The 16,895-nt window shown below is 37.3% G+C and overlaps 1 protein-coding gene across 4 annotated transcripts in view; it reads left to right on the top strand.

Moving 5' to 3' along the window:
- DIAPH2 (diaphanous related formin 2) overlaps positions 1-16,895 on the top strand; it is a 982,036-nt gene that overhangs the window by 762,365 nt on the left and 202,776 nt on the right. For all 4 annotated transcript variants that reach the window (XM_027534395.1, XM_027534394.1, XM_027534393.1 and 1 more), the window contains one exon: positions 9,489-9,624. In XM_027534395.1, the coding sequence (XP_027390196.1) occupies positions 9,489-9,624 (136 nt within the window). The remainder of the gene's footprint in view (positions 1-9,488; positions 9,625-16,895) is intronic.

The raw sequence follows: 16,895 nt of genomic DNA, 5'->3' as shown, positions 1-16,895 counted from the left end.
AACAATGACAGGGAAAAAAAAAAAAAAATCTACTGCCTTTCCCCAGGAAACTTCATCTCTCTGTTTTTGCCACAGTCTCATAAGGTGTGTTGAACTCTAAGTAAGATGATATGTAAATTTCATTATTAGTCTACATAGCAAAATATTCTGTGATGTTTTTGTTTCTTAGATCTGTTAAGTACAGTATCTTAACACAAGAATTTCCCCCCAAAATTATTGTTTATTCTATGTGTATCTTTTTACTCATGAATTGAGAAGGCAAGTCCTGTCATCTGTATAAAGTTTTGGGGTCTGAGAAAGAGTGTATGTTGTGTTTCTTCATAGTTTTACTGGATGTTGCAAGATTTCCATATCAAAAAGAAGCCTCCCTCTCCCCAGTGCACATGTGCATATGTTCGCACGCCTCTGGGCTAGGGTTTTGAAATGGAGTACAGATCCTGAACTGGTATTGCCCAACTGTGGAATTATATAATAATAATAATAACCACCCCATTTACCGCATACTTCTTTAATGTGCCAAGCACTGTGCTTAATGGCTTCAGATGCAATATCTCAAAAACTCACAGACCAACACTGTGAAGTACAGGCATTTCGTATTTCAGCAAAGCAGGCTTAGCACAGTTAAGTAAGTGGGCCAAGGAGATAAAGCATGATGGTCGCTAGACAGCTAGGATTTAAGCCAGATTTCTTAGCTCCTAAAGGCCATCCTGTGTTCACAAGGGTATGCTGCTCTACTCAGAATGTTTAGATTATGGGTCTTGACTTGAGAGGAACAAAATATAATAGGCCTCTTTGCCATCATTTTTACTCTGGGCATAAAATTCCTGGGTCAGGAAATTTGAGAAATCTTATCAACAAGATGCATTATAAAATGGAGATTTAGAATCATCATACTTGTCTAAGAAACAGAAATTTACAGTATCCAGGTCAGCAGTTCTTTGATTTGAATTTTAAGTGTTCTGTGTTATTTTAAAAGAGACTAAAAGAAACAATTTCAAATTCTGAAATGGTAGTATAAGACAGAAAGAAGGTAAAAGAAAACAAATCTCCAACAGCACAGTTTGAATTAAAGCTGAAAAGGATCAGATGCTAGGACAGTTCAAGATAAAAGATGTGGAGAGAATTCACCTATTTCATTGAGTTTTCATCAGACGATTATCTCTTGCTGATTCACCTTTAGTATATAAAAAGATGTTCAGTATAATGTATACCAGGTTTCTTTATATTATCGCCAAATGATTTGACTCAGTGTCATTAGTGAGTCCTTCTAACATGGCTGATGAATGAAGAAACACTCAGTGGTGTGATCTCAGTGTGCCTCTGGCAGCAGCGTTGCCAATTTTTTCACCAGGACATTTTCAATCCATTCTTTTAAGGTTGTGTGACTCTCTTCTAATACAGCTTCCAAAACTGAAAATGAATCACAATCTTGCCAAGGATATTCTCACAGATACCCAGGATAATTCAAAACTCAAAAGAGAAAAAAAATTCTATTTTTTTTTCCCATGAGTGCCAAGTGATACACACACGCACACATATATGGATTTTTAAAATTACCTTTAAAGGACTTCCCTGGTGGTCTAGTTGTTAAGACTGTGCTTCTATTTCTGGGAACACGGGTTTGATTCCTGGTGGGGGAACTAAGATCCTGCATGCTGTGCAGTAGGACCAAAATAAATAAATAAATGTTACCTTCAATGCCAGTGATATGGTACAGTTGAAAATCATGTTCAGTATGCTTATGAGGGTAGATGGTAACAAGATGCTACATTTCTAGTCATGGATCACATCCTCGTGTCTTCCAAAAAAGAGAGAGGTGATTGTGCAAATTAAGCTATTGAAAACACATGAGGTCATGTGCACTTACCATTTACTTTCAGATGTGGCTTTCACATATAATAATGACTGCCATCATGTAGTGAGTATTTCTCTGTACCAGGCATCATCTTCAGTTTTATATAAACATTATTTCCCTTAATCTCTTGAACAACTACGTAATTTGAGTGTAGTACTAACTGGTGCTAGTGGTAAAGAACCCACCTGCCAATGCAAAAAGATGTAAGAGACGCAGGTTCGAATCCCTGGGTCAGGAAGATCCCCTGCAGGAGGGCATGGCAATGCACTCCAGTATTCATGCCTGGAGAATCCCATGGACAGAGGAACCTGGCAGTTCCTCTGGGCCGCAAAGAGTTGGACACGACTGAAGTGACTTAGCATCTCCGTTCTACAGATGTGTAAACTAAAGCTTAGGGAAATGAAGTAACTAACTTGTTCACGGTCACACAGCTCTTAGGATAAGTGATGGGAACTTGGATATGAAAACAGGTTAAGGTGACTCCAAGATCCATTTTTCTTGCTAATTGCTCTACTTCTCCATCCCTCAAGTATACTTTGACTTTCAATGAGATCACAGTGCTTGCAGAGTGCCTCTGAAGTCAGCACTGGGATAAAAAGCCCTTGAATGCAATGGAAGTAAGGAATAGGTTTTGGTGGGCAGTGGTTTTCATTTTTAAATATCATGAGATTGGAAGATGCTCGGTTTGTGTAGACCTAACATGAAAGAGGCTGGCATCTGAGCCCCTTGGAAATTTCTAAACCAGTTTCATCCATTTCTTAAAGTTTAATTGGAATATATGAGAGATCTTATCATTTACATGAGGTTTGGAATTTGTTGTTGTTGTTTTTTAACATATGACATTTTTAGTCCGTAAGTCATTTGTTCATTATCCCCAACAAAGGAAATAAGATTTGTAATTTATTCTTATCTTTCAGTGAGGCAATAGAGACTTTAAATTAGTGAGAGATTTAAAATGAGGTTGGTGAATACAAAAATTTTACAGTCAATCTTGGAGACATTTTTTGTTGCATTTTACTCCTGTGCTTTTTCCTGACTCTTGAAAAATAGATATGCCAGTAAAACTGAGACTTTTTTTTCTGTAAGCTTTTCTTATCTTGGTGAGGTTAGTACCAAAACACTTTCTCAGTTAGCATCCTCTTAACAGAACACAGTTCTTCACATTGACAATCTAATCAGTTGGCATTCCCAACCCTAAGAAATAATGATTGATGCCTACTCGAGAATCTTGTTGAAGTAGACAAGTTAGCATTTAAAATGTTTAGTGAGGCTCAACAGATATAAAGTGTTGTTAATCACAGTCAACTATTTAAAGATTTTTTAAAAATTCCAATCTCAAATTTGCTCCTGTTCCTTTTATTCTTTTAATTACTTGGATTTTGTTTTATAAGAATTAGGATGAAAAAAAAATACATCCCATCCCTCAAAAGAGTTCTCTCATCAGTCTTCATATTTTTTGGAGAGTTAACCAAAGTTTTGAAATTTCTTATCTTTCTCTCTAGTAAAATTTAAGATTGTTGGTATGAAACCATAGTTAAGATTTCCCTTTCTCATTGTAAATTTATTTCCTATGTAGGGATAATTGAATAGGCATGTGTTTCCCATCTCTAATTTCCTAAAGCTGGAGCCAAAGAGTAAAACCACCAGGAAGAATGGGATCTTCTTTTCAGCATGATGCTTCTTCATGAAGACAGAATTGGTGATATCAGAACTGAATCTTACTCCACAGTCTGTGTTGCTTGAAAAGCACATGCCTTTGTAGATGTCTGCATTCATTTCTATTATTGCCAAGCCACAGAAATGATTTTCCTCTTTGTTTCGGTCTCTTTAAGATTACACCATTATACCATTTCAAATTGTGTGATTGTTTCATAGTTAAATTTATTCCTGAAACATTTAAGATGTCAACTGATGGACCTATTACTTGGTCTGTTTCATTGTTTATAGACTTACATTCATGGTGTTTTAGAAGTGCCAGTTCCAAGTCTCCCTTTCATATAGAAATTTAACCCTTTCCTGTATGATGAATTTTTCTACTAGTGATTTGGGGATTTTATTGACTGATTTTCTTCTAAATTGTATTAGTTTAGATTTTTATATAAACTTTTTTTAGTTTTATTTTTAAGAAAAGGAACAAAATGTGAAGAATGCTATATAAATAATATGAGTCAAGTTCATGAACCACATAATGCCTATCAATGATCTATATCATTTCTTTTCTCAGAGTATAGTTTAGATTTGGGCTTTTTTGTATTTTTATAATTATTCTACTATCTTCATTATGTAATCTTAGTCTACAAAAGAATACTTATAAAAATATCAGCAGTCTTGCGAATAAGGTTGCCAAATTTTTCACATAAAAATACTGGATGCCCAGTTAAAGTTGAATTTCAGATAAACTATGCTAAAATCTTTTGTTATCAACATGTCCCACATATTACCTGATTTTCTTAGCATGAGTATATCCCAAATATTGCGTGGTTAATGCATGAGTTTTAGTATCAAGATGTCCCAACTATTGCATGAAATTTTTTAATATAAGTATATGCTAAGTATTGAATGGGATATACTTAAACTAAAAAAAAAAAATTTACATTATTACTCAGTTACAAAAGAGAATGAAATACTATCTGACATTCACATTTAGCTGAGTGTTCTGTTTTTTATCTGACAACTTTACTTGGAAGGCATCTTGGTAATGTGAGCGAACATATATGGTTCTGGTATTTTAAGTACCTGCAGAGCCCCGTGGATGGAGAAGCCTGGTGGGCTGCAGTCCATGGGGTCGCGAAGAGTTGGACAAAACTGAGTGACTTCACTTTCACTTTTCACTTTCATGCACTGGAAAAGGAAATGGCAACCCACTCCAGTGTTCTTGCCTGGAGAATCCCAGGGACAGGGGAGCCTGGTGGGCTGCCGTCCATGGGGTCGCACAGAGTCAGACACGACTAAAGTGACTTAGCAGCAGTAGCAGCAGAGCCTTGGACATCTCATTTAACCTACCTGAACCTAAGTTTTACCATCTGTAAAATGAGAACAAATACTAATTGTTTTGTAGGTTTTCTATAAATATCTGAAGTTCTTTACTTTAAATACCTGACATATAATAATTTTCCATTAAAAAAATATCTGTTATTATCAGGACAAGGAAGAAATACAACTGCAAGTTACCAGTTTTTTCTATCTTCATAATAAATGACAGCACTCAACAGCTAAATAGTCCAGTAGAGTGATAATGGAAGCGTCCATCCAGATGTTGGTTGATGGTTCACCAGATCAGAAATCTGACTGGTAATGAAATATACACAAGCATTAACCTCCCTTCCCTCTTCTGCTACTCACCTCCTCTTATGTTACTTACCAAAGATCATGCAACTTGTTAGTATCAGAGCCTGAATGTATGTTGCCTTTTTTCTAAGTTCCAATTTTATTTCAATCCTGCATTTTTCAAATACTTATTTTTTATTTTATTAATTTTTATTGAGATATAATTTACATATCATAAAATTCACCCTTTTGAAGTACCAAATCAGTGGTTTTTAATATATTCACAAGATTCTGCAACCATCACCACTACATAATTCCAGAAAATTTTCATCATGACCAAAAAGAAGCCCCATACTCATTAACAGTCATTCTCCATTCCCTGCTCCTCCTCCTGTCAACCAATAGTCTGCTTTCTCTCTCCATGGATTTGTCTATTCTGGACACTACATATGAATGGAATCATACCATATGTGGCCTTTTGTGTTTGACTTCTTTCACTTAGCATAATATTTTAAGATTCATTCATGTTGCATCATGTATCAGTACTTTATTCTTTTTATGGTCGAACAATATTCCATAAACAGTATGTACCATATTTTGTTTATCCATTTATCAGTTGATAGACGTTTGGGTTGTCTCCACTTATTGGCTATTGGAAATAATCCTTCTAATGAAAAATCTTGCACAAGTTTTTGTATGAACACGTGTTTTCTTTTCTCCTGGATATATATCCAGAAGTGAAATTGTTGGTTCCTATTGTAACTCTATGTTTAGCATTTTGAAGAACTCAGACAGCTTTCCAAGATGACTCACTATTTTACTTTCACACCAGCAATGCAAGGCATTCGAATTTTTCCAATTCCTCACTTGTTATTATCTGTTTTGTTGTTTTTTTATTATAGCCATCTTAGTATCCATAAAGTGGTACCTCACTGTGATTTTGATTTGCAATTCCCTAGTGACTAAAGATGTCGAATGTCTTTTCATATACTTATTGGCTCTCTATCTTCTTTGCAAAAATGTCCATTTAAATCCTTTGCCCATTTTTATTTGGGTTATTTGTCTCTTTATGGTTGAGTAGTAAAAGTTTTTATATATTCCTATCAGATACACAACTTACAAATATTTTCTCCCATTCTGTGGGTTATCTCTTTGCTATCTTGATAGTGTTCTTTTTTCCCCCCTTCCCTTTTGGCTGCACCACACAGCTTGCAGGACCTTAGTACCCAAACCAAGGATTGAACCCAGGCCCTGGCAGTGAGAGTGCCAATTTCTAACCACTGGACTGCCAGGGAATTCCCTTAACAATGTTCTTTGATAGATAAAAGTTTTTAGTTTTGATAAACTTTTATTTGTCTGTTTCTTTCTTTGGTTCGTTGTGCTTTTGGTGTCATACACCAAAATGTACATCCACCAATGTGGATAAACATTATCTTTTCTTCCTCAAAGAATCAAACAAACATTAAACACTGAGAAGAGACATGGGTTCTTTTCCCAACTTTGCAATTACATAAATGTGTGACCTTAGACAAGTAGTTAAACTCATTCAGAACTTAGTTTCCATATCTGCAAAAAGAAGATGCTTTCAGCGGAAGAGGCAATTTTCAATTTTTGGTGAATAAATTAATTTTTATAAAACCCCCTAGGTTAGTGCTTCTCAACCTGGATAACATCTGCCAGTCTCTGGAGACATTTTTGGCTGTCACAACCAGAAAGGTGCTACCGGCATGTAGTCAGTGGAGGTCAAGAGTGCTGCTAAATATCTTACAAGACACACAGCACTCCTCCAACAAAGAATTTATTGTTGTTGCTAAGTTGTGTGCAATTCTTTGTGACCCCATGAACTGTAGCCCATTGGCTCCTCTGTCCATGGGATTTCCCAGCAAGAACACTGGAGTGGGTTGCCATTTACTTCTCCAGGGGACCTTCCCAATCCAGGGATCAAACCTACGTCTCCTGCTTAGTAGGTGGATTCTTTACCACTGAGCCACCTGGGAAGCCTACAACCAAGAATTGTCTTGCCCCAAATGACAGCAGTGCTGAAGCTGAGAAACGCTGCTCCAAAATTATGATTCTGTTATTCAAGTTTAAGTGGTAAGTCTTTGAGTTTGTCTACAGGAGCCAGAGTATTTTGTGCTCTTAGCATAATTCTGGATGTGCTAGTGTGATAGCCGTAGTAGAAGGGAGAGGTACCAATAATTCTTGCAAATCAGAAGAATATCTTTGAAAGTGCTTTTTAAAGGCTTTTGAAAACTATTATAGGGACTTCCCTGGCAGTCTAGTGGCTAAGATTCCATACTCCCATTGCAGGCCTGGGTTTGACCCCTGGTTGGGGAACTAAGGTCCCACATGCTCCAACTGATGATTCCAACATGCCTCAACTAATAAAAAAGATCCCTCATGCCTCAATGAAGATTGGAGATCCCTCATGCTGCAACTAAAATGTGGCACAGTCAAATAAATAAATACAAATAAAGGTTTTAAAAACTAAATAGATGAAAACTATTATATCTTTTAATATTAGAGAAAATATTTTAATATAGGTACCTCCAGGCCAAGCCTTATAGATATATTCTTGTCATTGAGTCTTCTTCTTTGGGGTTTTTGGAACAAAACAGTTTTTGTGAAATAGTTGGTACATGCTGTAAAATAGGTCTAATGAAGTAGAATAGGAAAAAGTAAAGCAGAACAATTTGATGGAAGGAATTTGCAGTTGATGTGTCTCTGTATTAGTGATTTCTCTAAAATGACTCTTCTCTAAAGTACTATTAGTCCAGCTGAACTGTTTACTCTAACTTTATCCCATATTGTCTGCTGAAATGTACTGATTACCTTGAGTTCCACACATTATGCAAAATAAAACAGACAATAGCTGGAAGTACATTTCAGCATTGCTAAAGATCTTGACATGTAAATGCTATTAAACTTGCAGGTTTGTCTTTCCTGTGACAATATGGCTGATTGTTTCATGTCCTGCACCATTAGATGTAATGATGACCACCAGCACACCCACCACCATCACTGTCATAGATGAAGTGTTCTAAGTACTTTATAAATGTATCTCATTTTTCCTCACAAAAATCTTATCAGTTGGTTTTAAAAAAACATTTTTCAGGGAAGGGGAAAGCATAAAAAAAGTGGTAGAATACAGGCTAACCATATTTCCCTATTAAACTTTTTCTTATGCATCAAAACTATTTCATATTTCAACAACAGAGACAGAATGTTTATTGGTAAATATGTAAATATTCATGTTTCTAATTTTCTAGCACCCCAGTTCAGTTCTGTTCAGTTCAGTCGCTCAGTCATGTCCGACTTTGCAACCCCATGAATCGCAGCATGCCAGGCCTCCCTGTCCATCACCATCTCCTGGAGTTCACTCAGACTCACGTCCGTGAAGTCGGTGATGCCATCCAGCCATCTCATCCTCTGTCATCCCCTTCTCCTCCTGCCCTCAACCCCTCCCAGCATCAGAGTCTTTTCCAATGAGTCAACTCTTTGCATGAGGTGTCCAAAGTACTGGAGTTTCAGCTTTAGCATCATTCCTTCCAAAGAACATCCAGGGCTGATCTCCTTCAGAATGGACTGGTTGGATCTCCTTGCAGTCCAAGGGACTCTCAAGAGTCTTCTCCAACATCACAGTTCAAAAGCATCAATTCTTCAGCACTCAGCTTTCTTCACAGTCCAACTCTCGCATCCATACATGACCACTGGAAAAACCATAGCCTTGACTAGAGGGACCTTTGTTGGCAAAGTGATGTCTCTGCTTTTCAATATCTAGGTTGGTCATAACTTTCCTTCCAAGGAGTAAGCCTCTTTTAATTTCATGGCTGCAGTCACCATCTGCAGTGATTTTGGAGCCCAAAAAGATAAAGTCTGACACTGTATCCACTGTTTCCCCATTTCCCATGAAGTGATGGGACCAGATGCCATGATCTTCATTTTCTGAATGTTGAGCTTTAAGCCAACTTTTTCACTCTCCTCTTTCACTTTCATCAAGAGGCTTTTTAGTTCCTCTTCACTTTCTGCCATAGGGTGGTGTCATCTGCATATCTGAGGTTATTGATATTTCTCCTGGCAGTTGTGATTCCAGCTTGTGCTTCTTCCAGCCCAGCATTTCTCATGAGGTACTCTGCATATAAGTTAAATATAATAGCAATTAAAACCTGAGTATACTTTTTTTTTTTCAAGAAGAAATATCTTAGGCTTATTTCATCCTCTCAAAAGTACATGCACATACCTAAAAGCTGCTATAATACTATTCCATCTCTGAACATCTACACATGTGTATATAGAATTTTTAAATTACACAACTCCTCTAATATGTAAGCAGTCTAAGAATTTTTAACTTTGTTTATATGTACAGGAAGCAGTGAAAGAAAACAACAAGAGAAAAGAACTGGAAGAGAAGACTAGGAGGGCAAAGCTTGCAAAAGAGAAAGCTGAACAAGAAAAGTTGGAACGCCAGAAGAAAAAGAAACAACTCATTGATATAAACAAAGGTATGAAGCGCTTCCATTAAAAAAAAAAAGACATATGAAGTGTAAAATAATTGCACTTAATTAATTTTTAATTATAAACTGAATAATTATGGTTCGGGTAGAAAATTTACCATATTATTAGTTACCTTTATCAAATATCTCTCATTATTGTCTTTATTTCTTATCATCCTACACTGAACACAGGATTTTTGATAGCCAATGCAAGGTAATATGTTGTTGCAACACTCTTTTTCTTTTCATATCTTTAATCAAATTATATATGTTCTGAATGAGTGAGATGAAAAGAGAAATACTGGTCTGGGGACATGAGCCTTATGGTTTTAATTTTATTTTATTGGCACATGACTATTGATAGTACAGTAACGACAAACACCCTCCCTTGGGATCTTGAACATTTCACGTCTTAATGGATATTGATGGCACTATTAAAAGCTGAAAAAAAATAGGGAGAAAGCACCTTGTCCAGTTGTGAGCCTACGAACAAAATACTGGTATATCCACATAGTATGAAGTAAGTTGTTTTCTTGGTTAGCAAGAATGACTGCATATAAAAGGAGAATTTTTTTGCTTTGGTTTTGTTTTCTTTTTTTTTTTTTTTTTTAGGATTTTTATTACATTTAATTCATATTTAAACTTGATTTTATTTTATTTTTAAACATTACATAATTGTATTAGTTTTGCCAAATATCAAAATGAATCCGCCACAGGTATACATGTGTTCCCCATCCTGAACCCTCCTCCCTCCTCCCTCCCCATACCATCCCTCTGGGTCGTCCCAGTGCACTAGCCCCAAGCATCCAGTATCGTGCATCGAACCTGGACTGGTAACTCGTTTCTTACATGATATTTTACATGTTTCAATGTCATTCTCCCAAATCTTCCCACCCTCTCCCTCTCCCACAGAGTCCATAAGACTGTTCTATACATCAGTGTCTCTTTTGCTGTCTCGTACACAGGGTTATTGTTACCATCTTTCTAAATTCCATATATATGCGTTAGTATACTGTATTGATGTTTTTCCTTCTGGCTTACTTCACTCTGTATAATAGGCTCCAGTTTCATCCACCTCATTAGAACTGATTCAAATGTATTCTTTTTAATGGCTGAGTAATACTCCATTGTGTATATGTACCACGGCTTTCTTATTCATTCATCTGCTGATGGACATCTAGGTTGCTTCCATGTCCTGGCTATTATAAACAGTGCTGCGATGAACATTGGGGTACACGTGTCTCTTTCCCTTCTGGTTTCCTCAGTATGTATGCCTAGCAGTGGGATTGCTGGATCATAAGGCAGTTCTATTTCCAGTTTTTTAAGGAATCTCCACACTGTTCTCCATAGTGGCTGTACTATGCATTCCCACCAACAGTGTAAAAGGGTTCCCTTTTCTCCACACCCTCTCCAGCATTTATTATTTGTAGACTTTTGGATCGCAGACTGGTGTGAAATGGTACCTCATAGTGGTTTTGATTTGCATTTCTCTGATAATGAGTGATGTTGAGCATCTTTTCATGTGTTAGTTAGCCATCTGTATGTCTTCTTTGGAGAAATGTCTATTTAGTTCTTTGGCCCATTTTTTGATTGGGTCATTTATTTTTCTGGAGTTGAGCTGTAGGAGTTGCTTGTATATTTTTGAGATTAATTGTTTGTCAGTTGCTTCATTTGCTATTATTTTCTCCCATTCTGAAGGCTGTCTTTTCACCTTGCTAATAGTTTCCTTTGATGTGCAGAAGCTTTTAAGGTTAATTAGGTCCCATTTGTTTATTTTTGCTTTTATTTCCAATATTCTGGGAGGTGGGTCATAGAGGATCCTGCTGTGATGTATGTCAGAGAGTGTTTTGCCTATGTTCTCCTCTAGGAGTTTTATAGTTTCTGGTCTTACGTTGAGATCTTTAATCCATTTTGAGTTTATTTTTGTGTATGGTGTTAGAAAGTGGTCTAGTTTCATTCTTTTACAAGTGGTTGACCAGATTTCCCAGCACCACTTGTTAAAGAGATTGTCTTTAATCCATTGTATATTCTTGCCTCCTTTGTAAAAGATAAGGTGTCCATATGTGTGTGGATTTATCTCTGGGCTTTCTATTTTGTTCCATTGATCTATATTTCTGTCTTTGTGCCAGTACCATACTGTCTTGATAACTGTGGCTTTGTAGTAGAGCCTGAAGTCAGGTAGGTTGATTAAAGAAGAGAGGGTAAGGAAAGAAAGTGGTCAACATCAGGTACCTGCAACTGAATAATGAAAAAGCATAGCCTTTGCCACTGAGGGTTAGAGAATTTGAAAACAAAATCTGGACAGGATGCAAGATAATATGATTAAAATGGACCACCTGTTTCTAAATATATGATATTCAGAATTGCAAGCACTGTATAATGTTTACCATGTGTCAAGCACTGTTCTAAGGCTTTCACATATTTTAAGTACATTAATCTTCATAACATCTCTATGAGACAGATGCTATTATTATCTCATTTTATAGATGAGGAAACTGAAGCTCATAAAATTAAGGAACTTGCCAAGGTCACACAAATAGCAAGTATTATCAGCAGGATTAGAGTCTAAATAGTCTGGTGATAGCATCTTTGCACTTATAAATGCCATTGTCAAATAATAATAGCAATAACAACAGCAACAACAGCAAACATACAGTACTTACTGCGTATCAGGAACTGTTCTAGGAATTTTATGTATTTGAATATATTTAATCCTCACAAAACCCTAATAGAAGAATATTACTATCTCATTTTAAGATGAGGAAACTGAGGCACAGAGAAGTTAAGGGAGTTGTCCAAGTTGACATAGAGAGTAAGAGGTAGAACCAAGATCTGATCCTAGGCAGTCTGTGGCCAAAGTTAATTATTAATTATTATTATTATGCATTTTAAATTACAAGTATTTATTATAATAGAAAGTGAAAGTGTTGGTCGCTCAGTCGCATCTGTCTCTGCGATCCCACAGACTGTATCCAACCAGGCTCCTCTGTTCATGGAATTCTCCAGGCAAGAATACTGGAGTGGGTTGCCATTCCCTTCTCCAGGGGGTCTTCCAAACCCATGGATCGAACCCCGGTCTCCTGCATTGCATGCAGATTCTTTACCATCTGAGCCATCAGGGAAGCCCCATTATCAATTACTCTGCTATAAATCTTCTAAAGTGATATTTGGCAAATCGTCAAAAGTGATATTGCTACCATTTTATTCATACCTTTAAAATACATACAAATTTTTAGAAAGTGACTACAGTTTATTTTTTTGCCCAGGAAATAAGCATAATTTTAAAAGAAAAGAAGTATACAGAATGGATAAACAGCAAGGTCCCACTTATGGCACAGGGAACTATATTCAGTATCCTGTAATATACCATAATGTAAATGAATGTGAAAAAGAATATACATATATATATATATGTGTGTGTGTGTGTGTGTGTGTGTGTGTATTCTCAATAAATGGCTGATTTACTCAGAGGAAAATGGAGCATGACAGCTCTTGCAAGTCCCTGCACAGATATGCCAACATCCCTAATTTTGAGTGAGGCAGAATCTCAGTGCAACATTTGGGTTTCCCAAACACAAACACACAGATACACTCACACACACACACATTTCAAGGTGTGGAGATTGAGGTGTTTTTCACTCTCTGTTTCTTTGCTGATTCATGACCACTCCATAAAATCTGTGTTAAAGATGAGGTCTTTCCCTAAGCCTACTTATTTTCTGTCTGTTTGGATTGGGTGGGATATATCTTTTGCCATATATATGTGTGTGTGTGTGTGTGTGTGTGCCTGTGTGTGTGTGTATGACTGAATCACTGCAGTGTACTAACACACAATTGTAACTAACTCAATATTGTAAATCACTGTGAGGTGAAATGGGAAAGTGTTAGTTGGTCAGTGTTAGTTGGTCAGTGGTGTCCAACTCTTTGCCACCCCATGGACTGTAGCCTGCCAGGCTTCTCTGTCCATGGGATTCTCCAGAAAAGAATACTAGACTGGGTAGCCATTCCCTTCTCCAAGGGATCTTCAAAATCCAGGGATCAAAACTATGTCTCCTGCATTGCAAGCAGATTCTTTAATGTCTGAGCCACCAGGACATTTTAAAAATAATAAAAAGAAGAAAGTAAACTGCCAAGGTAAAAATAAGATAGTATCAACATAATTTAGCAAGCAAGTTTCATAGTTAGGATCAGAAGAACAGATCCTGACTGATGATCACTCAATTAGGGAAAGGACTAGGGCACAGCATGGCAGTGGGTATTTGTAGGAAGTTCTCACTTAACAAGTAGAATAGCACTGAATATTAGCTCCCTTACGTGCATGGAGGAGTACTGAGAGAAGAGGCTGGAAGAGGTAGGGGACAGATTGTGCATTCTCTTAGTTATGCTAAGTGTCTTACAGTGAGAGCTGTGGTAAATCTATGAATGTTTCTAAATAGAAAGTTAATGTGCTTTCATAGGTTTCTTAGAAAGATCATTTTGACAAAAGCATAGAGAATGGACTGAAAAGGGAACAGCATGAGACAACAGAGGTTAAGAGGTTATCACAGTCTTGACAATAGATGATGATGGCCTGAATTAATGCAGTGGTAGTGCCATTACAGAAGTTACCAGTAAGAAGTGTATTCTATTCTATAGGTTGTGGATATGTACAGACAGATTTATTTTAAGGAATTGGCTCATGTGATTATAGAAGCTGGTATGTCCAAAATCTGCAGAGTAGGATGGCACCCTGGAGAGCCAGGGAAGAACCCATGTTGTAGTTCAAGTCCAAAGGCAATCTGCTGGTAGAATTCCCTCTTGTTCAGGGGTGATCAGTTTTTTGATCTATTCAGAACTTCAGTTGTTTGGATGAGGCCCACCTGCGTTACAAAGGGCACTCTGATTTACTCAAAAATCCACTGACTTAAATATTTATCTCATCCAAAAACACCCTCATTAGTCTGAATATGTGGATACCATGGCCCAGCCAAGCTGACACATAAAATTAACCATCACCAGAGGGTTGTTAAAATGTAGAATTGACTAACCCTGAAAATTTTAGATGAGAGAATTAAGGAAAGGGGGCATTAAAAGAAAGGGGTACCTTCTTTAATAAATAAATCAATTTAATAAATAAAGGAAAAACAATTCACAAATAGAGCAGACTTCATCAGGAGGATTACATGATAGGTGACATTTTGAATCTTGTGTCATTTTAAGAAACATTGTAAAGATGGGAAATATCTAAGAAGCTATTGTGTATGTGCATATGAAACTCAGGAAACGTTTGGATGAGAAAGACTTGAGAATCATTGGTTTTTGATTATTAAAGTTAGGATATATTAGTCATGTAGGCTTCCCAAGTGGCTCAGTAGTAAAGAATCCATCTGCCAATGCAGGAGCTGCAGGAGACATGAATTTGATCCCTGGGTTAGGAAGAGCCCCTGCAGGAGGAAATTTCAACCCACTCCAGTGTTCTTGCCTGGAGAATCCCATGGACAGAGGAGCTTTGCAGGCTAAGTCCATGGGGTTGCAAAGAGTTGCACACAACTGAGCACACACGCAGGCGTGCAAGCTTATTAGTTTCCTAGGCCTATTATAAGAAAATACCACAAACTGGATGGCTTAGAACAACAAGGTTTATTGTCTCCCAGTTCTGGAGGACAGAAATCTGAAAGGAAGGTATAGGCAGGGTGCTGCTCTTTCTGAAGACACTAGGGAAGGATCCATCCATTTTAGGCTTCTGTCTTTGTTTCTCTTAGTTCCTTGGCTTATGGCAGCATGACTTAAGTCTTCACATGGCATTCTCCATGTGTACACATCTGTCCCTTCACATGGTGAAGGGAAACCAGTCATGTTGGGTTAGAGGTCCAACTTAAATCCAGTTTGACCTCACCATTAGGTTTTTGATTAGTGGCCCATATGTAGCAAATGCCGTTCATTGTTCAATAGCTAAGTCATACCCGAATCTTTGTGATCCTGTGGACTGTGGCACACCAGGATTCCCTGTCCTTCACCATCTCCCAGAGTTTGCTCAAACTCATGTCCATTGAGTCGGTGATGCCATCCAACCATCTCATCCTCTGTCTCCTCCTTCTTCTGCCCCCAATCTTTCCCAGCATCAGGGTCTTTTCTAATGAGTCGGCTCTTTGTATCAGTCAGCTAAAGTATTGGAGCTTCAACTTCAGCATCAGTCCTTCCAATGAATATTCAGGATTGATTTCCTTTAGGATTGACTGGTTTGATCTCCTTGCTGTCCAGGGGACTTTCAAAAATCTTCTCCAGTTTGAAAGCATCATTTCTTTGGTGCTCAGCCTTCTTTATGGTCCAGCTCTCACATCTTATTATTATTGTTTATTGTAAATATTATTTGACAATTAGAGTATATGCATGTTAGTACTTGCAAATATGTTTTAAAAAGAGATCCTTCCATTGAAATTATATAATCTTAAGAAGATCAAAGATGCAGAAAAGAAAGAATAAGAACAGAGTTCGGTAACTGGGTATCAAAACAGCGTTCAGTGTAAGTGAGTTTCTTAGTATCTTGTAAAAGATACTACTGTTAACTAGGTGGAAGTCAGTTGCAGACATTCCTTGAGTCTGGGAGGAGGCATGATGGAGCTACATAAAAAGTGAATCCATGGAAGACATGAGAATGAGGTGCCATCCGAAAGTGATTCAAAGAACTTGTAAATGTGTCCAGTTATAACAGTGTTATCCATTTTCCACTGAAAGAACTGATGTAGAACATTGGATTACCATTGTGAGCTACATATAATATAAGCTGTAGAGATACTTCATGCACATGCGACTGGAGATAGATACATTTTGAATGAAGAAATCTAACCTGTACAAACGTAGTCAAGTAAAGAGTCCTTGGGTAAACGAAGTCATTTGAAAACTGCAAATGACTTTAAAAACACAGATACTTTTTCTGTAAAGTTTCTATTTCATATGAACTTTACAAAGTGTCAGCCCATCCCTTTTTAAAAAATCTCCTGTGATCCCATAACAACAAGATGTATTTATCTAGCATGTAAAATTATATACATTCATCATGAGGAAATATTTTAGAATCTAATTATCCAGAGGACTAATGGGTAAGTTCAGTTCAGTTCAGTCACTTAGTCGTGTCCGACTCTTTGCGACCCCATGAATCGCAGCACGCCAGGCCTCCCTGTCCATCACCAAAGGGATGCCATCCAGCCATCTCATCCTCTGTCGTCCCCTTCTCCTCCTGCCCCCAATCCCTCCCAGCATCAGAGTCTTTTCCAATGAGTCAACTCTTCACACGAGGTGGC

The sequence above is a fragment of the Bos indicus x Bos taurus genome, chromosome X (genome assembly GCF_003369695.1).
Source record: "Bos indicus x Bos taurus breed Angus x Brahman F1 hybrid chromosome X, Bos_hybrid_MaternalHap_v2.0, whole genome shotgun sequence".
Taxonomy (NCBI): Eukaryota; Metazoa; Chordata; class Mammalia; order Artiodactyla; family Bovidae; genus Bos; species Bos indicus x Bos taurus.
Note: the sequence above shows the minus strand (reverse complement) of the source record. Positions and strands in the feature narration are given on the sequence as shown.